The sequence below is a fragment of the Aquarana catesbeiana genome, linkage group LG08 (assembly GCF_042186555.1).
Source record: "Aquarana catesbeiana isolate 2022-GZ linkage group LG08, ASM4218655v1, whole genome shotgun sequence".
NCBI classification, from domain to species: domain Eukaryota; kingdom Metazoa; phylum Chordata; class Amphibia; order Anura; family Ranidae; genus Aquarana; species Aquarana catesbeiana.
Genome location: NC_133331.1, coordinates 138,290,234 through 138,315,654, shown reverse-complemented (window position 1 = coordinate 138,315,654; position 25,421 = coordinate 138,290,234). Strand labels below are relative to the sequence as shown.

At 42.6% G+C, this 25,421-nt stretch overlaps 1 protein-coding gene across 1 annotated transcript; it reads right to left on the bottom strand.

Annotated features, from left to right (window-relative positions):
• Positions 1-11,082: 11,082 nt before the first annotated feature.
• COX5B (cytochrome c oxidase subunit 5B) lies at positions 11,083-24,520 on the bottom strand. Its single transcript, XM_073596439.1, has 4 exons — positions 24,314-24,520; positions 13,862-13,932; positions 13,141-13,240; positions 11,083-11,275 (listed from the first exon to the last, which is right to left on the bottom strand). Exons 1-4 carry the CDS (start codon positions 24,423-24,425, stop codon positions 11,163-11,165), a joined length of 396 nt encoding a protein of 131 aa, XP_073452540.1. The 5' UTR covers positions 24,426-24,520; the 3' UTR covers positions 11,083-11,162.
• Positions 24,521-25,421: the final 901 nt, after the last annotated feature.

Sequence of the window (25,421 nt, the reverse complement as noted above, 5' to 3'; positions counted from 1 at the left end):
TTGTTAACATTCAATTTGCAACAATCATGAGGTGACAATTGTGTGTGATTGATGAATCAAAAACTAAAACTATGTCAATTTTTTATACACAGGAAGACCTCAGCCAGGAGGAGGCTGTGGAATGTGGCAGCCAGGAGGAGGCGGGGCTAAGTGTCAGCCAGGAGAAGCCTGGGACAAGTCGAAGCCTGACCGAATCGCAGGTTCCTCCCCTCCGCCTTCTATACAAAAGAGCGAGGAAGGCGACTCACATGCAGGATTCTGCGCTCAGGCTCATTCAGGAGGCTTCTGCGTCCCTCAGAGCCTTACCCACTCCTGAAGAGGCCTTTGCCTGCATGGCTGCCACAAAACTGCAGGGCATGCAGGAGGGACCTTCTGTATAAAGTCCTAAGTAAGGGGGTGAGTGGGGAACTAACACCCAATACCCACCTGAGTGAGTTGGCCCCTCCTCCTGCTGCCACAACTCCACCACCAGAGCCACAGTGTGGAAGGAAGCGTGGAAGGAAGACCAGAGAGTGATGACCCTGGGTTCAGTCTGGTCTGACAAAAGATGCAGTCTCTTGTATGACCACAGCCTGGGGACACAGATGTCATCTGCTGCTTTCCGGATCTCTGGGACTTCTGGACCAGACTGCACTCCCTTATATAAGGACTCCTCAGGCCCCCAATTTTGTTTGAAAATAATTGATGTCTGCCCTGGGGGTCCAAGGCTTCACCCATTTCTGCTGTTTCTCCAGTGTTGCCTCCCTCTTTGTTTAGTTGTGAGCCCTTAATAAATGAATTTTTTTTCTATTATACTCGCCTATGTGTGTTTTCATTTAAAAAGGACAGTTTGTTTCTGAGGATTCAGGTACATTTCAAAATACAATGTGAAATTAACAAGGGACACCAACACCAAACAATCTCCTACAGATTAAATAATACAACATATCAATGGTTTGTGGTAACTTGACACACAAAACACACACAAAAATATTCTGGAGTAAAACTAAAATAAAACAAAGATCAGCCTTGAAAAAAATACAAACCTAAAAAAAATAAAATAATCTGCTTGAAAAAAAAAAAAAACACAACACAAAACTAATGTCAGATGTGACAAATCAAAATATATTGAGGGAATCCCGATAAAGAATAAAGAAAGAAGTTTGTGAGAAGTCTGTGTGAATATGAGCAGCAAAACTACTTCATTCTTCTCACATTATAAAGAAGAAGAGAGTGCGCTGTATTAAACCATTTTTAACTTTGCACCATGACAAAAGTGTTGTATCCATTGCGAACGCTAAGTTTACCAGACCGAGCTGTTCCGTCTCGGAATTTCTTCCTAGCATGCGTGGCACTTTGTGCGTTGGAACAGGCCACACACGGTCGGAATTGACACGATTGGATTTTGTTGTCGGAAAATTTTATAGCCTGCTCTCAAACTTTGTGTGTTGGAAAATCCGATGGAAAATGTCCGATGGAGCCCACGCACGGTCGGAATTTCCGACAACACGCTCCGATTGGACATTATCCATTGGAAAATCCGACCGTGTGTACGGGGCATTAATGTTGTGCATAAAATGCCAGGAGAGTTCAAACTCCCCCTACCACATGACCCCATTTTGGAAAGTAGACACCCCAAGCTATTTGCTGAGAGGCATGTCAAGTCCATGGAATATTTTATATTGTGACACAAGTTGCGGGAAAAAGACAAATTTTTCTTAAATTTAAAATTTTTTTTTTTTTTTTTCGCACAAAGTTGTCACTAAATGATATATTGCTCAAACATGCCATGGGATTATGTGAAATTACACCCCAAAATACATTCTGTTGCTTCTCCTGAGTATGGGGATACCACATGTGTGAGACTTTTTGGGAGCCTAGCCGCGTACGGGACCCTGAAAACCAATCACCGCCTTCAGGCTTTCTAAGGGCGTAAATTTTTGATTTCACTCTTCACTGCCTATCACAGTTTCGGAGGCCATGGAATGCCCAGGTGGCACAACCCCCCCCAATGACCCTATTTTGGAAAGTAGACACCCCAAGCTATTTGCTGAGAGGTATAGTGAGTATTTTGCAGACCTCACTTTTTGTCACAAAGTTTTGAAAATTGAAAAAAAAAAATTTTTCTTGTCTTTCTTCATTTTCAAAAACAAATGAGAGCTGCAAAATACTCACCATGCCTCTCAGAAAATAGCTTTTAGCAGTTAAAGCGACGCAGTGCCAAATTGTAAAAAGTGCTCTGGTCAGGAAGGGGGTAAATCCTTCCGGGGCTGAAGTGGTTAATTTGGCCCTTAATCCCTGCATTGACCCTTCCACAGGCAAAACTCATATATGCTATGCGGATCTCGATTGAAACTTGAGTTGTCTGAAACTTTTTGACCTTTGGAGAACCAACGGATCCTATCCTGATCCCTATCCAACTGATATAGATTATACATTCTGTTCCCCAGTACACAAGTCTCATAGTAGGATTGATTACATCTTTGTCTCACAATCCCTAATAGATACCTCACCCACAATCAGTATTAAGCCTAAAATCTGGTCTAGTGAAGTCACCCATATTTTGACATTTAAACCTTTGTGAACTTCCTTGTAGAACCAAAACCTGGAAATTGAACGATAACTTGCTTTCAGACAGAGCCTGCACGGCAGACATTAGACTGACCATTGCTAACTTTATGAAGGACCAAAGTCTGATAATACCACCCTTACGATTAAATGGGAAGCACTTAAGTGTGTTCTACAGGGTATTTTCATTTCTCATGAGACTAGACTTTAAAAGGCAAAATCTGCAAAACCCTTCTACACAACATATCAGGAACTTGATCTCTTACATAGGCATAACAATTCGGATTCCATCAGAATAGAATTGGCTAATGCTAGGTCTCAGTCTTTACATCTATTAGACCAAAACTCTCTTTCTATGCTCGTATTAGGTTCCTTAGAGCCTCTTATGAGTACAGCAAAAAGAGCTGTTCATTATTAGCTAAATCTTTGCATCCTTATAACACATCTATGAATTTGTCTCTTTGCCTTCACCCCCAGATGGGTCAAGTCCATATCAATTCCAAAATCCTTCAAACTTTTTTTTTTGTTTTTATTATTCTTTGCTATACAACAATCAGCAAGATACATTGGCTCCTCCTACATTGCTCATACCACCCTACCCCAGTTGGATCAACAAACCCGCACCGCTTTAGATGCCCATTCCTGATGAATGAGCTCCTCCAAGAGACACGGGATCCGCTAAAAAAAACCTCCTCCAAGAGACACAGGATCTGATCTAAAATCCCTACTGATCTCACTTCTCTTTATATAGCTCGATTCTCTTTTGTTACTTAAAACTTTAAGACCTGGGACAATTTACGTTTTTGTCCTGCTTTGGACATATAAATGCAATTAGGACATACACTCATGGCCACTTTATTAGGTACACCTTGCTAGTACCAATTTGGATCCCCTTTTGCCTTCAGAACTGCCTTAATTCTTGATTTGTCGCCTGCACATCCATGTCTCCCATTCCACCACATCCCAAAGGTGCTCTATTGGATTGAGATCTGGTGACTGTGGAGGCCATTGGAGTACAGTGAGCTCATTGTCATGTTCAAGAAACCAGTTTGAGATGATTTGAGCTTTGTGACATGGTGCATTATCCTGCTAGAAGTAGCCATCAGAAGATAGGTACACTGTAGTCATAAAGGGATGGACATGGTCATCAACAATACTCAGGTAGGCCGTGGCATTTAAACAATGCTTAATTGGTACTAAGGGGCCTCAAAGTATGCCAAGAAAATATCCCACACACTGTTACCACCAGCCTGAATGGTTTATACAACGCAGGATGGATTTTTACGCCAAATTCTGATCCTACCATCTGAATTTTGCAGCTGAAATCGAGACTCATCAGATCAGCCAATGTTTTTCCAATCTTCTATTGTCAAATTTTGGTGAGCCTGTGTGAATTGAAGCCTCCTGTTCTTAGCTGACAGGTTTGACACCTGGTGTGGTCTTCTGCTGCTGTAGCTCATTTGCTTCAAGGTTTAATGTGTTGTGCGTTTAGCAATGGTATTCTGCATACCTGGGTTCCAACGAGTGGGTATCACTGTTGCCTATCATTTCAAACCAGTCTACCCATTCTCTTCTGACATCAACAAAGCAGTTTTGGCCACACAACTGCCGCTCACTGGATATTTTCTCTTTTTCTGACTATTCTTTGTAAACCCTAGAAATGATTGTGCATTAAAATCCCAGTAGATCAACCGTTTTTGAAATACTCAGACCAGCCCGTCTTGCACCAACTATGCCACATTCAAAGTCACTTAAAGTGGAGTTCCATCCACTTTTACAAATCTTCAGCATCCCTCACTAAACAGTGCACTGTAAACGAATTGGATATTTAAAATTTTTTTTTCTCAGCACCTACCGTATATCTGCTGTATTCATTTTTCACTTCCTCCTCCCTGGCCGTGGCCCATTGCATCATTTCCTGTTTGCAATGCCTTCTGGGAAGGGGCAGCAACTTCCTCTGGCACTGTCGTTGCTATGGAAACCTGACCTGAAACCTATTACACTGCTTGTGCTGCACTGAGCATGTGCGAGATCTGCAAGGATGAGATCCAGGAAGAAATATAGTCTAGCTTCAGATGCCCACGGCCTGCTGTAAGTTTATAAAATAACAAACTACTGCTATAAACTAACAAAACAGACCTTAGTTTACAGACTAACTTTACTAGAATACATTAAGCTTGTATATTATAGGGGTATTTTTATTTTAAAAGTATAATTTCGTCCGGAACACCACTTTAAATCCCCTTTCTTCCCCATTCTGGTGCTCGGTTTGATCTTCAGCAAGTAGTCTTCATCAAGTTTAGATGCCTAAATGCATGGAGTTGCTGCCATGTGGCTGATTTGTGTTACCAAGCAATTGAAAGGTTGTACCGAATAAGGTGGCCGGTAAGTGTACTTCCAAAATCTCTGTACTTAATCCAACCCTCCCCATTGGCCTATTAAAGTCCTTTTTTTTTTTTTTCTACTCAACTACATGGCCTTATATTACAATGTATATGGAATATGTTTAAACCGTGACTTAGCCAGGGGCTCTAATGTAGGGAAAAGGATTTTAGAGGTTTAGATTTTGAGATTCATTACAAACCTGCACTTTTTTCTCACCTTTTAGACATTTTTTTGCTACAAAATTACATAGAACCCCCAAACATTATATATATATTTTTTGCAAAGACCCTAGAGAATACAATGGCAGTCGTTGGAACTTTTTATCTCGCACGGTATTTGTGCAGCAATTTTTCAAACACTTTTTTTATGAAAAAAAAAAATAAAGTTAACATTTTTTTAGCATAACGTGAAAGATGAAGTTACGCCAAGTAAATAGATACCTAACATGTCACGCTTCAAAATTGCACACGCTCGTGGAATAGCGCCAAACTTCGGTACTTAAAAACCCCCATAAGCAACGCTTTAAAAATGTTTACTGGTTACATGTTTTGATTTACAGAGGAGGTCTAGGGCTAGAATTATTGCTCTCCCTCGCAGCAATACCTCACGTGTGGTTTGAACACCATTTTCATATGTGGGCGGGACTTACATATGCGTTCGCTTCTGCGTGCGAGCACACAGGGGCGCTTTAAAAAAAAATTTATATTTTTTTGTTAATTTTACTTTGCTTTTTTTTTTAGTTTGACACTAAATAAAAAAAAAAAAAATGAGATCACTTTTATTCCTATTACAAAGAATGTAAACATTCCTTGTAATAGGAATATGGCATGATCAGTCCTCTTTACAGTGAGATATGCGGTCAATAAGACCCCACATCTCAACTCTAGGCTGGGAAGCCTGAAATAAAAAAAAAAATAAATATAAAACAAACAATCTCGGCTTCCCAGCCGAGGTGGCGCCATTCGTTTGAATGCAGAGGCCGGGCGTGACGCCATAACATCGCGCCCCGGCCTCCGAACGATTAGAGACTCCGGCGACCATCTGGTCCGCTGGAAATCTCTATGGCCACCATCCGGGGCTGGCGGATCCTGTCTCCGACTCACCGATAGAAGCGGTAAGTCTGAAGAAGCAGCGGTGGGGGGGCTCCCCTCTCGCTGCCCGGAAGAACGATCAAGCAGCGGAACAACCACTATGCTCATTCTTAAGGTGTAGGGAATCGCCGGCTGAAAAAGCTGATACCTGAATGATATCATTCAGATATACCCACACAAAGTCAAGGACGTCATATGACGTACCTTGGGCAGGAAGAAGTTAATAAGCATTAATTGTCAAAGTCTTGTGCCATTCAGGAACATAGTTTTCAATGACATTCTCCTGTTGGTATCTTGCTCCTAGATTATGCTTGATATACAAGTCTCAGTCAGAGGCATATTGGCCCTGCCATGCCTTACCCAACACTTTTCTTCATAATTGGTGGGCTTGTTCTCCTATTCATAAGCTCTGGGAGTCCATCTTAACCCTATCCATAAGGTTTTCTTGAGAATCCGTGCCCAATACCCCTGAAATTACTTTCCAATTTACTACCTCAATCATTAACACAAAGCCAAACACACTCTGCTACAATTTTTCCCATTCACAGTAAGACATCTGATCCCTAGGTATTGGAAAACCAGCACTGTACCTTTCTTTTGGAAGAATTTGTAGCGGACAAAAAAACACTTGATACATTTAAAACAGATCTAGCTCGCCTGGATGTTTTTTAAAATCTCCCCTCAACTGCAGGAATATGTGAATGGCCTTTGTTGAAACCTTGAAGGGTGCTTTATGACTATCAGTCTAGTATCTTCCCTAGTTTTATAGTACCTCATGTTGAATTTTTTTGTTTTCTTTTTATAAGTCATGTTCTTGAGCGCACGTCACGGTCAGTCTTTAAGACAGAATTTTTCATCCTTTGACTTTTTCTTTACCTCTTTTCTCTCTGGCTTTGGCAGTTTTTTTTTCTCTCTCCTATTCCTTTTACAGTCGTCAGAGTATACATAATCCAGGATTTGTCTTGTGCGATATTCTTCTCTTTATTGAATTATATACTCTCCCTCAAGGAGCCCTTTTTGTGTGTCCATTCTTTTTTTCGCATAATGGACATCTCCTTCTGATACAAGCTATAAGTGATCATATATTGTCAGACCTCTTCAAATTTGTATTCTGATTTACTAAAAAAACTTAACAAAAAGTTAGCTGGAGTTGGGCTAACAAAATTAAAGACTAATGCCGCGTACACACGAGTGGACTTTTCAGCATCAAAGGTCCGACGGACAACTGGACTTGCCCACACACGAACGGACTAAAGTCTGTTCGAAAGTCCATTGGTTTGAACGGGATGACGTACAAATGGACTAGAATAAAGGAAGTTCATAGCCAGTAGCCAATAGCTGCCCTCGCGTCCTTTTTTGTCCGTTGGACTAGCATACAGACGAACAGATTTTTCGACCGGACTCGAGTCCGTCGGAAAGATTTGAAACATGTTCCAAATCTATAGTCCGTCCGATTTGCAACAGAAAGTCTGCTGAAGCCCACACACGGTTGGATTGCCTGACAGATTCGTTCCGTCAGACCGGTCCAGTCGAAAAGTCCGCCTGTGTGTACACGGCGTAAGTCCATCTAAATCTGCTAGTGAATCAGACACCAGCCTCTTGCAATACTGACAATGCTTCTGTCCAAAAGGTGTCTCAATTGCTCCTCTAGAGTGGAGACGCCTTAAGACAGGTGTGTTGCTGGCCAGGTCACCAGGGTAGCTTGGGGTGGTGATCAAAAAAGGGAGACATACATTTAGGTATTTTTTTAAACTGGAATATGATACATTGTTTTAATTTGATACTGGTTTCACCATGTGTTATTGACCATGAAGGGGCTTAACTGCAATTCAACAGTATCCCAATACAGGTCATTGCCACATTCCTAAACTATGGCTACTTAAGGCCCCTTTCACACGAGGCGGACTCCGCTTCCACGGAGTCCGCCGGCTCAGCGGGAGATCAGTCCCTCTCTGCTCACTGAGCGGGGAGGGGCTTGTCAGGCGCCGCTGCCGCCTATGAAGCGATCGGATGAAAACAGACAGCACGTCCATTTTCATCAGATCTCACCCGATCCGCCAGTGACGGACCTGGACGTAGGGCCATCCGTCTGCTTTTAGCGGATCGGACAGGGTTGGATGTCAGTGGACATGTCTCCGCTGACATCAGTTGCTCCATAGGCTAACATGGAGCGCCTGTTCAGGTCCACCGTCAAAACTGACAGGCGGACCTGAACGGTCCAATCGTGTGAAAGGGGCCTAAAGCAGATCTTCACTGCATCTGAGCACCACAAACTCAAAACACTATTTTATTCATTTTTAATATTTAAACAAAAAACACCCCCATCCATGTCTCTATGCTTTAATTTTGTTGAGATATCACTTTGGAAAATAGCCCCCTAGCATTTCTGGTCATAGCCATGAAGGGCAAATGATTCATGTTGTAGCATTTACTTCCCAGAATCTGCCCGTTGCTCAAGCATGCAGGAGAGTGCTTATTTGAGGACGCCTGGGATGTAAGATCATTTGACTAGGCAAGAAACCAGTAAGTAACTGAATGTAAAAAAAAAAAAAAAAAAAAAAAAAAAAAGAGTTTAACAAGTAAATATGATATCCTTTCCTATCTACTATGGATATAAAAAGTCTACACACCCCTGTTAAAATGTCAGGTTTCTATAATGTCAAAACGAGACAAAGATGAATCATTTCAGAACTTTTTTCACCTTTAATGTGACCTAAAGTGTACAACTCAATGAAAAAAAAAAAAAAAATTATATTTAACTGTGTGTATGTATATATATGTATATATATATATATATATATATATATATATATATATATATATATTTGCATACGTGTGCACACCCTCTAATAACTGGGGATGTAGCTGTATTCAGAATTAAGCAATCACATTCAAACACACTTTAAATGATGGCAGGTGTGTACCGATTCCCATTTATCATGTCTGAATAACCCCAAATAAAGTTCAGCTGTTTTAGTAGGTCTTTCCTGACATTTTATTAGTCACATCCTACAGCAAAAGTCATGGTCTGCAGAATGCTTACAAAGCATCAGAGGGATCTCAATGTTAAAACAGTATCAGGCAGGAGAACGGTACAAAAGAATTTCCAAGGCAATAGATATACCATGGAACACAGTGAAGGCAGTCAAGTGGAGAAAATATAGCACAACAAAAGACATTACCAAGAACTGGACGTCCCTCCAAAACTGATGCATAGACAAAGAAAACTGGTCAAGGAGGGTGCCAAGAGGCCTACAGCAACATTAACCACTTCAATACAGGGCACTTTCACACCTTCCTGCCCACGCCAATTTTCAGCTGTCACTTTTTAAAGTGACAATTGCGCGGTCATGCTACACTGCACCCAAACTAAATTTTTATCATTTTGTTCCCACAAATAGCTTTCTGGTATTTGATCTCCACTGTGTTTTCTTTATTTTTTGCTAAACGAATAAAAAAAAAAAAAAAAACTAAAATCTTGTTTGTTATAATTTTTTTAAATACGTACATTTTCTCCTTCACTGATGGGCACTGATAAGGTGGCGCTGAAAGGCTGCACTGATGGCTACTTATGGGTGGCACTGATAGATTTAGCTGATAGGCATCAGTGGTGGCACTGGCAGGCATTTTACTTTAGAACTGATTGGCAGCTGCCTGGGCACTGATTGGCAACTGCCTGGTGGTCTAGGGTGGCATACCTGGTCATCTCTGGTGGTCCTGGGCAGGCATCCGAGGGGGGACTGCGCTGATAAACAATCAGCACAGACCCCCCCCCGTCAGGAGAGCAGCCGATTGGCTCTCCTCTACTCGCATCTGTCACGAGTGAGGAAAAGCTGATCAATGGCTCTTCCTGTTTACATCGTGATCAGCAGTGATTGGATCACGTGGTAAAAAGTCAGTCAGACTCTTTACCTAGATCGTAGTTGCAGTGTGTCAGACCGACACGCCGCAACAACGATCGCCGCAATGGGTGCACTCAAATTTTTAAAAAATCATTGGATTTATAGCCACCACATCCATCTCTATGGAAAGTAAAAATCCACACACCATACCGAAAGGGGTAAATGCTTGGACCAGTAACAGCACTTTTACTTATCTGATCCTCTGCATCCACCCATCTAATGCAGGGCTATGAGTTATGCATTCTACTTTATGACATCAAAGCAACTTTGGCTGCCAAAGCATATGGGAGAAGAGGCTGTGGGACAAGTCTAGCAGCAGGGAGGGAATGTGCAGGTGCAGAAGACTGGGTAACAAGCCACTTTTTCCAGTACGCTAGACCCAAGTGAGAATCTAACCTTTGCAATACAGGGACAGCCCCACTGCAAGAGGATTTTCCTTCTCGCCCCAGAATTCAGCTTTATGTTGTTGCCTACTTTTTTTGAAGTTTACATTAGTGGTCATGTGACCATCCCATCTCTGACCCAGTGCAGTTCACTCTGAAAGCAATAAGGGTTTTTTGGAAGCGATGGGCAGGGAGAAAACTGCCTGCATATTTACTGAATTCAACATAAACAGCTTGGGATTTCAGTGCAGCAGACACTATGGGGAGATTTGCTAAAACAGGTGCAGCTGTACATAGTAAAAAATCACCTTCTAACTTCAGCTTGTACAAACACGCTTTCACAATAAAACCTAAAAGCGGATTGGTTACTATGCACGGATGTATCAGATTCTGTATGCACCCATTTTAGTAAATCTCCCCCTATGTTAGTGCGAAGTTAGCATACTGGATTTAGGCAGTAAAACAGCATTTTCACAGGAAAACAGCTAACTGCATGTATTGTAGAGATGTATTTTTTCTATTCTGCCTACACATACATTGAGCAAAAAACACATGAAAGGAAGCGACAAGGATACATAAAGCGGTGTACAAACTAGATTTTCTTTGTAGTGGGCTTAACTTGTGTTCTTGATGATCACTGTACCACTATGTTCATTTGTATTAAACCATGCCTACATTTTAACTTTCCTACTGCCATCTATGGCTAACACAACAGAACACTTCCCTGCTATCCTGCCCAGCAAAAGAACACTGATGAAAACACACAAAAGAAAATCACATTTAACAGGTCAAGACTTTAATAATAAAATGCTCTGGGTTTAATAAGATACAGACAGTATCGCAAGTCACACTTGTTAGTGTGGAAGCTCATACGGCACAAGCTTGTAATGAGAGCCACACTGTGGACAGCGATTCACTTCTCCCTCATGGATCCAGAACCAGATAATTGCAGAATTGTCTTCTTCACCTATAAAAAGGACAAAGAATATTACGTCCATAGAAGAACATTAGAGAGTTGCACTCCCTCAGCAAAGCTTACAGTTATCCAATAGACATGTAGAGGAGTACACAGCATGGCACTGTAGTTAGCATAGAGGTCTCACCGCAAGCCTGTGGGCGATTCCTCCAACTAGCACCCACCTATAAATTAAAGTTGAATTATAGGCAAAAACTCATTTTGGATAGAGTAGGGGGAGAGTTATAACCCGTCAGATTTTTTTTCTTCACTATTTATGTCCTATTGCAGAGATCTCTTTACTTCCTGTCCCATAGCCAAAACAGGAAGTGTGAGAAAATCCCTGTAAATTAAGGGAATCCCTTGGGTAATCCCAGGTCACCAAAACCAGTGTCCCCATTGGAAGATTTTCCTTCTATTACTTTTCTGGGGACAACCCAAAATTTGGGATTTTTTTTACTTTCCCTTTCAATGGTAATGGTAAACAGGACAAATCAAGAGGGTGAATCTCCTTAATGGAGGCACAAACAGCAATAAAAACTGACAGGTGTTCTAATCCATCTCAATTCTATCAAAACGTCACTGATTCGGTGAAGTTTTCCTATCCCCTTAGCAGAAAAACACCACCAAAGCATAATGTTTCCACCTCCATGTTTGACGGTGGGACAGGCAGCATTCCTCCTCCTCCAAACACAGAGTTGAGGCCAAAGAGCATCATTTTGGTCTCATCTGATCACAACAGTTTCACCTACTTCTCCTCTGGCTCATTCAGATGTTCATTAGCAAACTTCAGACGGGCCTGTACATGTGCTTTGAGCAGGGGGACCTTGCGGGCACTCAAAATGCAAATCAATTTATAACTTTTTTGAAATGTGTTTTTCTGGATATTTTTGTTATTCGGTCTCTCACTGTTTATAATTTTTGTCAGTGGGCAAATGTACACTTTTTTCCCTTCACTATGTATTCTGCTAATTTTTTTTTTTTACCAAAAACAAAACACCCAATAAGCGTATATCAATTTGATTATGAATTTAAAAAGTTAGATCTACAAACTATAGGATATTTTTACTAGTAATAGTGGCGATCAGCGTCTTCTAGCGGTGACTGCAATATTCTTCTAGCGGTGACTGATATTGCAGCCAAATTGGTCAGTTGTCACTTTTTGGGGACCAGTGCTAAAAGATTTGTACTGTCACTGTACTAATGACACTGGCTAGGAAGGGGTTAACATCAGGAGCGATCAAAGGGTTAACTGTGGAGGTGCTTTGATTAGGGGAAGGCATTGATCTACGTTGCTACTTTGCAGGAACAAAGGACCAATACCTTCCCTTCTGACAGAACGGCAATCTGCCTTGTTTACATAGGCAGATTGCCATTCTGCCTGTGTACTGTCTAATTGGTGGGTGCCGGTGGACATGGAGTCTGCGGTACCTGCCGCCAAGCTCCTGTTGTATGTGATCACAGTGGGAGCATGTCACTAGCAGCCCGCACCCCAGACCCAGAAGTGTCAGACCACGTAATGGGTACCAGAGCGGCCACCTGCCGCAGTATATGTATAGTGGGCGGTCCGCAAGTGGTTAATCACCAGACTATTCATCTAATCTAGCTGGAAAAAAAAAAAAAAAAAAAACTGGGGAGGACACTTAATATGGACCGATTTATTGCTGTACATACAAAGGACTATGATTTTAGACTGTTAAAGTTTTTAGGCAAGGCAGCCTAAAAATGTGGTCACTACTAAAGTTTCACATTAAGAAATTAATTTCTAGCAACCAGATTCTGGCCTGTTACATTTCCAGCACACACCATTTTTATTCTTTTTTTAAATTCATATTAAAGCAACCAAATCAGATTTTAGAGTTGGTACCAGTACTTACAAATACAACCAACAATTCTCTGTTTGTTGACGGAGGGCACAACATGGGGGTTCTCCTTCGTCCCTGGAGCGGATTCTTTCGGCAGAATGTTGTATGGATCCTTTCAATTTAAAAGGAAAAAAAAAAAAAACTATCATTTATATAGAAGTTAGTTATCAATGTAGAGCAATTGTCTTTAAACTGCAGGCCTTTGCTTGCCATTATTCAACCCACCCTTGGGGCACTATTCTTCTCACTGATACAAGGCATTATTTCACCAACAGAAAGCAATGGGGCGGTGCACAAAAAAAAAAAAAAAAAACCACGCACCAATCCTCCCACTAACACCAAACAGGGCCACCAATCCTCCCCTCAATACCAAAGAGGGAAATTTTAATCCCACTTACAGGACATTTTCTACTCCCATTGGCCACACTCTGGTCCTACCAAAGTCTGAACAGTAAACTTGCCCTCCATTTAGAAAGTTTTAAGACCCCTGATGTGGAGACCCAATGATCGGATATAAACCCCATCCATGTTCATACTGTATTCCTCATAGAATGACAAAATATAGTATTGATAAATGCAGGAGGAAATGGACTCTAATGACACAAGACTCAAGTACCGTTTAAATGAAAAATATAAACAAAACTCTTAAAAACACATGATCTAGAAAGGTAGCTTATGTCTGAAACAAAAACTTGCAACATCAAAGATAAAGCTTTTTAGCATTCTAAATTACCTCTCCTTTCTTCAGAGACTGCATAATTTTCCTTTCTAGTCCAGTGGCCTGCTCTTCATCAGAGGGAATACCTTCAGAGAGATAGATTTGCATTTTAGACAAAACAATCCCATAAGTGAAATCATAACCATTAACTTTTTTTTGTTTTTATACAATACAAATGTTAACTGACAGTCATACATAGTTGATGGCTGGTTTCTTACCTTTTTTTAACAGCACAAATCAAACAGGTAACTTTTTTTTTTTTTTGAGTGGAAAAAAGTCTGTCTAATGAATCCGGAATTTATCGCTATTACTATTAGGCCACGTACACACGGGCAGACTTTTCGACCGGACTTGTCCGACAGACTTTCCAGCGGACTTTGTACGGACTTTTTAACGAACGGACTTGCCTACACACGATCACACCAAAGTCCGATGGATTCGTACATGATGATGTACACCGGACTAAAAAATAAAGAAATTGATAGCCAATAACTGCCCTAGCGTCGTTTTTTTGTCCGTCTGACTAGCATACAGACGAGCGGATTTCTGGGTCCGGCGGAGTTACGACGTAAAGATTTGAAGCATGTTCCAAATCTAAAGTCCGTCAGATTTGCAAATCGAAAAGTCAGCTGAAGCCCACACCCGATCGGATTGTTCGCCGGATTTGGTCCATCGGCGTCCATCAGACAAGTCCGGTCGAAAAGTCCGACCGTGTGTACGCTGCATCAGAAATGTAAGCAGATATTCCTTTTTAAACTTCTGTTTACAATTTCCTAGTTTTACAGGCTCTTAGCAGTCATATGAATCCCATCTTTCTGCTTCATATGGCGGTAATGCACCAGCTGTGGGTGTGCCAGAAACATTCATTTCCAGTGACCTGACATCCTTTTATGCACGGTTAAGATGTCACCAAGAAAATGTGATACTGCTGTATGCTGCAGTACCTTTGCTTCTGTTGCTCAGCATTAAAGGCATTGGTCATGATTTACCAGATGTGGAGATGGTGTTACTGTGTACTGTAAAAAGACAGCTTTGGCCTGGAGTATATTAACTACTTCAATACCAGGCACTTATACACCTTCCTGCCCAGGACAATTTTCAGCTTTCAGCGCTGTCGCAATTTGAATGACAATTGCGCAGTCATGCTACACTGTACCCAAACAAATTTTTTATCATTTTGTTCCCACAAATAGAGCTTCCTTTTGGTGGCATTTGATATTTTTTGTGCAATAAAAAAAAAAAAAAAAAAAAAAGTTGTTTCTGTTAAAATTTTTTGTAAATAAGTACGTTTGTCTTCAATGACGGGCACTGATAGGTGGTATGGATGACACTGATGGGTGGCATTGCTAGGCATCACTGAATTTGTGCCATAGATGTGCCAGTCAGTGCCCATTTGTGGGCACTGATTGGCATATGTTGGGCATTAATTTGCACATGTGGATGGCCATGGGGGATGTACCTGGCCATCCACATGTTAGCGGCTTCCCTGGTGGTCCAGTATGGGCATCTGAGGGGGGGGGGGGGGCTGCGCTGATAAACAATCAGCACAGACCCCACCTGTCAGGAGAGCCACCGATCGGCTCTCCTCTACTCGCGTCTGTCAGACGCGAGTGAGGAAAAGCTTCCCGTTTACATCGTGATCAGCCGTGATTCGATGCGGCTGATCACGTCGTAAAGAGCCTCCATCAGAGGCTCTTTACCGAGATCGGTGTAGCGGTGCGTCAGACTGACACATCGCACCACCGATCGCCGCAATGCACGCCCCTACGGGTGCGCAGCAGCTGTTATCCTGCAGAATGTCATATGATGCCCAGTCAGGATAACTGAACCACCGCCCGGCTGTCATTCTGCTATAGGCCGGACGGGAAGTGGTTAAACAGGATGGATATAGAAAAAAAAAAAGTTTTATTTTTATCAATTTTAATAAAATGCTTTTGGAGTAAAAATCTATCTAAAAGATGGTTTTCTATTTAAGGTACATTAATTTAGTTCATTCAGCATGAAATTAAGCTTAGTTATGTAGCACGAGGCTATTCTATGTTATGCTCCTTTCCCAGTTGATGCCTCTTACGGAGAAACGCAGCGTAGGAGGAGCTAAGAAACCTGATGTCACCACATAGCAGCTGACTAGCCTGAATGCAGCAGTGTCGCTAAAACTTTCCGTATTTTTTGACTTTCTGCTAACATTTTGGATGCCGGCCATGTTCTTGTTTTATTAAAGAAGTTTTTACCTATTACACTATGGAGTTTCTCCTGTTTTTTTTTTTTTAATTCACATACGGCGAGAGTCACTATTGAAGACAGTCTGGCTGCATAGAACTAAACAGCGCCTGTGAAAGAGTGAGTCTGTGTGATCCGATCAGCTGTTCCATCTGATCAGCTGCTCCAGTGTATAAGAGTTCTTTACACCGCTATCCTTGATGCCAGTGGAGGATCCCGGGTGGAGGGATGACTGAGTAAGAGGATCTTATCAGCTGTTCCTGGATACTCTATGAGCCCATAAGACCCCTGTGATAGGGGTCCCATGGATCTGGTAAGCGGCCACCTTTTCTCATTCTATCACAAGAATCTGGTTCACAGAGAAAGGAATAAATTTACCCAGGAAGCATACACATATTTATGTTGCAGAACTTTCCTTGCCTTTCTTCAACTATCTATTCCTTCAGTGGACTTTTTGTTACATTGTAATCATTCACATATTACCTCATTGGAAGGTGCAATACCCAACATTTGTGTGGTTACAATTTTTTTTGTTATTTACTATTGTTGCTCTAAGGTATAATTCACATACACATCCACGCTGAGGGAGTTCCCTCAGTCCGTTTGTTTGTGACATTAGTAGCGCACCTGAATATAGTTACCAACTTCTCTGTTTGTGCAGATTCTACTCAGCCTATCAGCGATCAGATTGCACATTCCTCCCCAGGGCAGGGTAAAGCATAAAAATCTAGCTGAAGAAACTTACAGTAATTGGCTCTGAGGAAATAGGTGCAGCCTTGGAAATGCATCAGCCAGTAAGGGACCCCAATGAGGTCCCCTGTACTTAGGACTACAGGGCTAAAGACTAGTATCTCCATGAGGGATTTTAATTCTTATGTTTGCGAGTATAATTTATGACAACTATTTCTCATTAAATATCATGGGATATGCACTAGGCCTCTTGTTTGTTCTTTGTCTGCTGTGGTGTACTTTCTGAGCCTGGCAGTGCTCAGATCGCCCAGCTATCTCCTGCAGCTTCATAGTGTTTCTGCCACTGGGTCCATACAAAATGAATTTCGCATGTGATTTGAACAGAAATGCAGTGGGATTCCTGTCTGAATCGCATGTGGTTTCCCACATAGAAAGAGGAAATCGTCATTTAACCTCTTCCCGACCGCCTCACACAGATATACTGCGGCAGAAGGGCACATACAGGCAGATTAACGTACCTGTATGTTGCCCTTTAAGAGGCGGCTTGCGGGCACTCCATGACCATGATCGCAAGTCCCGCATGATGCCCCAGTAGAAGGACGATGCTCCGAAACATGTCGGGTTGCTCACGCCTTTAAATGCCCTGTTACCACGCGATGTTATTTTATCTCTTGTGATCACGTTTTATTCATTGAAGTGCACTGTTTGGCACTTTTTCAGCTTTTAATAAAGCTTTTTTTAACTGATTCATGCCTTATGTGGAGGATTTTTTTTTTTCTTATCTCCCCTCATGAACGGGACCTTGCTGAGCTCCAACCATTTCCACTTTCAAACCCCTTCCATCTGAGAGAGAGATCCTGAGAGACCGGGAATTTACACACCATCGTACGGCGATCCTGATCCTGGATGCGACTTCCCGTCAGGACTCCCCCAGCCAGATACCCTTGGGATCGGTGTAGCCCTCAAGCCTGTATGACACTCCACTATATGGTGACTGTGTCCACCTTTTCCGGTAAGGATATTCATTTCTACCGATTACAGTTCCCATTGTGAAATTAGAAGACTCACGTGCAGAGTGTCTCTTTATACAGAGCCCTCTCCAGTCCCCACTTTACGTGGAGGCACGACACCATCTACGCCCATGAACCCCCATGTGCGTTTGGGATTAACAGACGATTCACTATACACCTGTGGACTTTTTTCTTAATATGGTTACATATTAGATTTTTACCTATCACCTTACTTAATGGGTATAGTTTTTCTTTTTAGCACTTCCCCACAGATATAAACTGTTAATTTATATGCACTTTTTGAGCGCTGCATGTTTTTTATTTCATTTTCCCTGTACATTGTCTACCACTTTGTTACATGCCAGCAGCCACTATCTACATTATTTTCTGTAATAGCGCAATTATTGTTTGGTTTTATTGTGTTTCACTCTCTAGGAAACACTTAACCCCTACAGCACCACCTAGTGGTTAGCCCCTTCACTGCCAGTCACATTTACACAGTAATCAAATCATTTTTAATTGCATTGATCACTGTTATAAATGTGAATGGTCCCAAAATCACACCAAAAAAGTGTCCAATGTGTCCACCATAATGTCGCAGTTACGATAAAAAAAAAAATCAACAAACATGCCATAAAACTATCCCCTATTTTGTAGACGCTATAACTTTTGTGCAAACCAAACGCTTATTGCGATTCTTTTTACAAAAAATATGTAGAAGAATACGTATCGGCCTAAACTGAGGAAACTTTTTAATATATATATTTTTTGGGAATATTATAGCAAAAAGTAAAAAAAATGCTTTTTTTCAAAACTGTCGCTATTTTTTTTTGTTTATAGTGCAAAAAATAAAAACCGCAGAGGTGATCAAATACCACCAAAAGAAAGCTCTATTTGTGGGAAAAAAAGGACGTCAATTTTAATTGGGTGCAATGTCAAACAACCGTGCAATTGTCAGTTAAAGCGACGCAGTGCAGTATAGCAAAAAGTGCTCTGGTCAGGAAGGGGGTAAATCCTTCCAGGGCTGAAGTGGTTAAGAAGTGCAGCGATGGGTAAACAGTTTATTAAAAAAAATGTCATCATAACTCGCATGTTATATATAATATATCTTCCATGTCAAATCCAAAACCACAGCCGCTTACAGTGCTCACAGGGCTGGAGGAGATGTATAGGAGGTCCGTCCCCAAGCAGACATCAGTTCTGCCCTATACCCACAGGGGCCCCGAAACATCCTACATCTTCTCCAGTTCTGCGAGTGCTGCAAGCGGCCCTGGATTTGACATGCAAGATACACTATTGCCAAGAGTATTGGGACACACCTACAAATCATTGGATTCAGATGTCCCAATCACCTTCATGGCCATCGGTGTATAAAATCAAGCACCTAGACATGCAAACTGCTTCTGCAAACATTTGTGAAAGACTGGGTCGCTCTCAGCAGCTCAGTAAACTCAAGCACTGTGATAGGTTGCCACCTGTGCAATAAGTCCATCCATTAAGTTTACTTGCTACTAAATATTCCATGGTCAACTGTTATTGGTATTATAACAAAGTGGAAGCAACTGAGAACAGCAACTCAGCCACAAAGTAGTGGTAGGCCACGAAAAAGGACAGAGCGGGGTCAGCACATGCTGAAGCTCACAGTGCGCAGAAGTCAGCTGTCAGCGCTCAGAACTGTCAGCAGAGGCAATAGCTACAGACCTGCAAACTTCGCGTGGCCTTCAGGATTAGCACAACAGTGCTTAGAGAGCTTCATGGAATGGGTTTCCAAGCCTTACATCACCAAGTGCAATGCAAAGCGTTGGATGAAGTGGTGTAAAGCACGCCGCCACTGAACTCTTAGAGCAGCGGAGGGGTGTTCTCTGGAGTGACAAATCACGATTCTCTGTCTGGCAATCCGATGGATGTGTCTGGGTTTGGTGGTTGCCAGGACTGCATTGTGCCAAGTGTAAAGTTTGGTGGAGGGGCGATTATGGTGTGGGGTTGTTTTTTTTTTTTTCCAGGGGTTGGGCTTGGCCCCTTGGTTCCAGTGAAGGGAACTCTTAAGGTGTCAGCACACCAAGACATTTTGGACAATTTCATGCTCCCAACTTTGTGGAAACAGTTTGGGGATGGTCCCTTCATGTTCCAACATGACTGCGCACTAATGTACAAACAAGGAAAATAAAGACATGGATGAGTGAGTTTGGGGTGGAGGAACTTGACTGGCCTTTGGGATATACTAGAGCTTCACGATTCTGGATAAAATGAGAAACAATTTTTTGCTAAGAAGTTCACGATTCTCAGCGTAACATTATATTTCACATTATACAAAAAATAAATAAAAAAATTGGGCTAACTTTACAGTTTAGTTTAATTCAGTGAAGTATATTTTTTCCAAAACATTGCGTCTGAAAGACCGCTGCTTAAATACAGTACGACATCAAATATTGCAACAACCGCCATTTTATCCTCTAGGTTCTCTGCTAAAAAAAAGAAAATATAATATAAATTATGTTTGGGGGTTCTAAGTAAATTTCTAGCAAAAAAAAAAAAAAAAATAAAAATACTGATTTTAACTTGTAAGCAACAAGTGTAAAAAAACAAAAAAGGCTTAGTCTTTAAAGTGATTGTAAAGCTTTTTTTTTTAACTTCTTGCCGACCAGGCGCTGTCGTTATATGGCGGCAGGTCGGCTGCGTAAACCGCTGTAGGAGTACGTTGGTCGCTTTAAGAGGTATGTGTGGGGATCGCGACACCGGAGGCACACGCACCCGTGACGCCAATGAGTGTGGCCAGCGGCCGCGATGTCCACCGACGACCCACGATCGCTCCCGAGAGAGACATAACAGGGATATGTCAATGTAAACAGACAGATCCCCCATTATGTCAGGGAAGTAGAGAGATCTGCAGTTCCTAGTGATCAAGAACAGCATCTCTACACTCAGTCAGTCCACTTGCCCTACAGCTAGAAAACACCTCCCTAGCCACTTCACTACCAGCCCATTGTCATATGATGTCCGCAGATGGGATCTCCCATCCTCGGTGGGTGTCATTAAGTCCTCGGCTTCCCAGCGTTATAGGGGGCATGCGCCCGCCGCGTCACCGAGGAGCCGATGCGCGTGCCCGGCGGCTGCGATGGCCGCCTAGCACTCGCGATCACTCGTTACAAAGCAGGACCGTGGATCTGTGTGTGTAAACGCACGGATCCACGTCCTGTCAGGGGAGAGGAGACAGACAGTGTTCATACTAAGTATGAACAACAGATCGGTCTCCTCCCCTACTCAGTCCCCTCCCCCTACAGTTAGAATCACTCCCTAGGTAACATATTTAACCCCTTGATGTTAACTCCTTCCCTGCCAGTGACATTTATACAGTAATCAGAACATTTTCATAGCACTGATCGCTGTATAAATGTGAATGGTCCCAAAATAGTGTCAAAAGTGTCCGATATGTCCGCCGCAATGTTATATATATATATATATATATATATATATATATATATATATATATATATATATATATATATATATATATATATATATATATATATATATATAACCTTGTTGATCTTTTGTTTATAGCGCAAAAAATAAAAGCCGCAAAGGTGATCAAATACCACCAAAAGAAAGTGGGAAAAAAATTATAAAAATCTACTTTGGGTACAGTGTTGCGTGCCGCGCAATTGTCATTCAAAATGTGCTGAAAACTGAAAGTTGGCCTGGGCAGGAAGGTGGTTAAAATGCCCTGTATTGAAGTGGCTAGGGAACACTTAACCCCTTGATCGTCCTAGTGTTAACCCCCTTCCCTGTCAGTGACATTTATGCAGTAATCAGTGGCTATTTGTAGCACTGATCACCGTATAAATGTCAATGGTACCAAAAAAGCGTCAAGTGCCCGATTTGTCTTCCCGCAAGCCCACTAAAAAGCAGATCCCTGGCATTACTAGTGAAAAAAAAAAAAAAAATGTAATAAAAATGCCATATTTTGTAGACGCTATAACTTTTGCACAAACCAATCAATAAACGCTTATTGCGATTTTTGTTACCAAATATATGTAAAATACATACTGGCCTAAACTGATGAAGACTATTTTTATTTTTTTTGGATATTATAGCAAAAAGTAATATTGGGTTTTTTCAAAATTGTCGCTTTGTTTATAGTGCAAAAAAACAAAAGAAACAAAATCACAAAAAAACACAACGCAGGAGGTGATCACATACCAGCAAAAGAAAGCTATTTGTGGGGAAAGAATATCAATTTTGTTTGTGTACAACGTTACACGTCCATGAAATTGTCGGTTTAAGCGACGCAGTGCTGTATCGCAAAAAATGGCCTGGTCATTAGGGGGGGCAAATCCTTACGGGGCTGAAGTAGTTAAATGATAAACACTTCAGACTTGCCTGCTCTGTGCAAGGGTTTTTCACAGAGCGGCCTCCATCCTCTTTTTCTGGGGTCCCCCGGCAGCATGCCTGGCGCCTCCGAGTGTCCCCACGGAGAGCAGCTTTCCATGGGGGCACTCATGCAGGCATGCTCCCGAGTCCTGCTGCTACGTCCATTGACACAGACAGCGGAACTCTCCCCTCCCCCCATGTCACTGAATTTGATTGACAGCAGCGGGAGCCAATGGCTCCCGCTGCTATCTATCGAGGCCCTGAGAGTGCGGCTGGAGCAGTTATGCTTGAGCCTGATCGTTCCAGCGTTGGGGACAAGTGAGGGATCTCCTCCCCTTTGATCTCTAAAAGAACAGAAGATAATGTTTCTTTTTAGCTCTCTTTCAGCGCATGTTGATAAACACTGCTGCTTTTTTTTTTTTTTTGACAGCTGTGAGCAGGGAACGGCTCTGAACGTGTTACATGAATCGTGGAAATGCCAGATTAAGATCGTGAGCAGGGTTGAAGCGAGATTGTGTTTTATTTTTATGGATTAATTGTGCAGCTCTAGTATATACCATATCAGGCTGATGCCACTGAAGTAGACACCGCTACCCTGATGAGTTCCAGTTGCTTCTGGGTCCTGCGCTGAGCTGGACTCAAATTTGTGGATTTAAATGGCTGCAGCCTTTTAAATAAATATATCTGTTTATTATCAAATACTGATATTAACATACCAACAACACATTTTGTAGCTTAGCTATTAAAGCTCAAGCTAACTAAACCAGAACACAAAGTCCCTTTTCAAAGAAAAGGACAAAAAGCCACGACATGGGATGGGAGGGATGTGCTTCTTTCTCTTGATTTCGCTGACTGCTCTGTTATGACACATTCTTCTTTCTTTTATAGGTCTTTACTTGTGCCAGGACCGTTACAGACATCTTAAGCCAATCAAAGGTAAGTACAAATAACTGACACAAACTGGTTTAAACAGCAATGTTTTACTGTCTACCAGCATCCCATATGTGGTGGGTGAGGACATTCCTTGCCCCTCCTGCCACTTTTATTAGATTGTAAGCTCTTCTGAGCAGGGCCCTCTTAAATTTTATTGTATTATAACTGTATTGTCTCCTTTTAAATTGTAAAGCGCTGCATAAACTGTTGGCGCTATATAAATCCTGAATAATAATGCTTTGTGAACACATAAGGTTGCTTTGCATTTTCTGAATACAAAGCATTCTGATTAGATGGGGTGGAGAGGCAGGCAATGTCACTTTCCACCTCATCAAATCCAACAGCACTTTGCTTTCATGCAGAAGATGCATTTGTGCCAAGTGGCCGACTCGTGTTCACGATGCATCAGGCCTAAGGATGAGCTCTGGCGTATTTGCACAGCCCACGTGCAGAGCCCGCCAGGAAGTCAGCACTGCACTAATCACAGGCAGTGAGACATTTCCTGATCTCTGCAGCCGCGCATCGGGACAACGTCTCACTGCCTGTGATTAGCACAGCGCAGTGCCAACTTCCTGGCGGGCTCTGCACGTGGGCTGTACGAACACACCAGAGCTTGTCCTTAAATCGGGCCAACTGCTCAGCACAGGACCCGCAGGAAAGTGATGACTGGAGTTGTTTCTGCTTCAGGGGCACTGGCCAGGTATATATAGTTACATTGCTCCAAGCAGGGTCAGTGGAACTATGTATAACATACCAATGCCTGGAATTGGTAACTGTCCCCAGTAGGTGTATACATACATGTGACATAAGGACCTTCTATGGTAGTCTCATTGAGGCTGTGATAAATAAAGATAAGTAGATAACAGACGAGGAACAGAGGGCGGCCTGTATGTGTAGGCCTCGGGCCCGGTATGTACACAAGGTCACACTGCGCGGTCCCTCGTATTAGACGTAGCCGGGGGTCACGTGCTCACCTCCCAGTCACTGGGATTGGAGCCGCAGTGCAATACGTGCTGAGGGGCGTGGCCTATGTGCGCCTCACTCACTGACATTCCCCCCAGTCACCGGCAAGTCACCTACAATGACCCGGATTGTGCCCTTCAGAGGCCACTATGTCACCTACATCCACACACCGTCCATGGGCCGCACACAGAGACATTCATCACTCAGGGGCCACACACACACACACGGACATTCATCACTTAGGGGCTGCACACACACAGGGGAGGAGGGACACACTCACCGCCGGCGCTCATGGCCCTGGTGCAGGCTCTGCTGAGGTACACAGTCCGGGGGACGGAGGCAGAGCGGGAAGCTGCCCGCAGCATTAGCTGACACATTCTCCAGGAAGCCATCCTTGCCTGTGTCCGAGCGACTTCAGTACTGAGGAGACACAGCTCAATGTGAGGGGGGGCGTGTCCGAGTCTGACCACACCTACTTCCTACACTGCTGACCGTACCAAGTCCCGGGCCCCGGGGGGGGGCAACAAGGAACGGTCCTCATTATGGACAGGCTAGCAGAATGTTCATATATAAAATATGAGTGCTTCACGTAATTATTATGCCAGCACATGGCCCCGTTTGTGGTGCTGTAGATGAATAAAAACACGAAGTAATAATGGTACGAGCCTTTACCCTTCATAGAACGGGCTGGTCCGCTTCTGCTGGTTACACATTCATAAAGTGACAGCAGGCCGTGTCCCCCTAGAAAGAAATACAAAGAAATTGCCCTACAAATAAAACACACTGGCCACAATTCATAACCTAAAAAAAGATTTTTGGAGTGTGGAACCAAAGTCAATGACAGAAAATGTACACTTAGGGTTGCCAGCAGAACAAGAGTGATGGAGAAGTCTTCTAATGCCGTGTAAACGCAGCTAGACTTTTTCGACCAAACTTGTGCGACGGTACAAATCTGTCGGACAATCCGACCGTGTGTGGGCTTCATCGGACCTGCAGAGGACCTTTTTTGTCGAAAATGTGACGGACTTTAGATATAGAACACGTTTCAAATCTTTCTGACGGACTCAAGTCCGGTCGAAAAATCCGCTCGTCTGTATGCTAGTCCGACGCTAGGGCAGCTATTGGCTACTGTCTATGAACTTCCTTATTCTAGTCCGGTCGTACGTCATCACGTTCAAATCCGTCGGACTTTGGTGTGATTGTGTGTAGACAAGTCTGATTCGATGGAAGTCCGTCGAGAAGTCCGACGTGATTCAGTCTGTCGAAAGTCCGGTCGTGTGTGCACAGCATAATAGGGACAACTAAGAGGAGATTTACCTCACTTCCTGTTCTGTCTATAGCAGAGGAAGTGAAGGGAAATCCCTTTAATAAGGTGCAAGTAGTAAAAA

Coding starts and splice junctions, on each gene's coding strand:
- COX5B (XM_073596439.1), bottom strand. CDS start 24,425: ATGGCTTCCTGGAGAATGTGTCAGCTAATGCTGCGGGCAGCTTCCCGC. Junction 13,933..24,313: donor CAGGGCCATGAGCGCCGGCG/GTGAGTGTGTCC, acceptor ATCTCTCTGAAG/GTATTCCCTCTGATGAAGAG. Junction 11,276..13,140: donor GAGAATTGTTGGTTGTATTT/GTAAGTACTGGT, acceptor TCCTTTTTATAG/GTGAAGAAGACAATTCTGCA.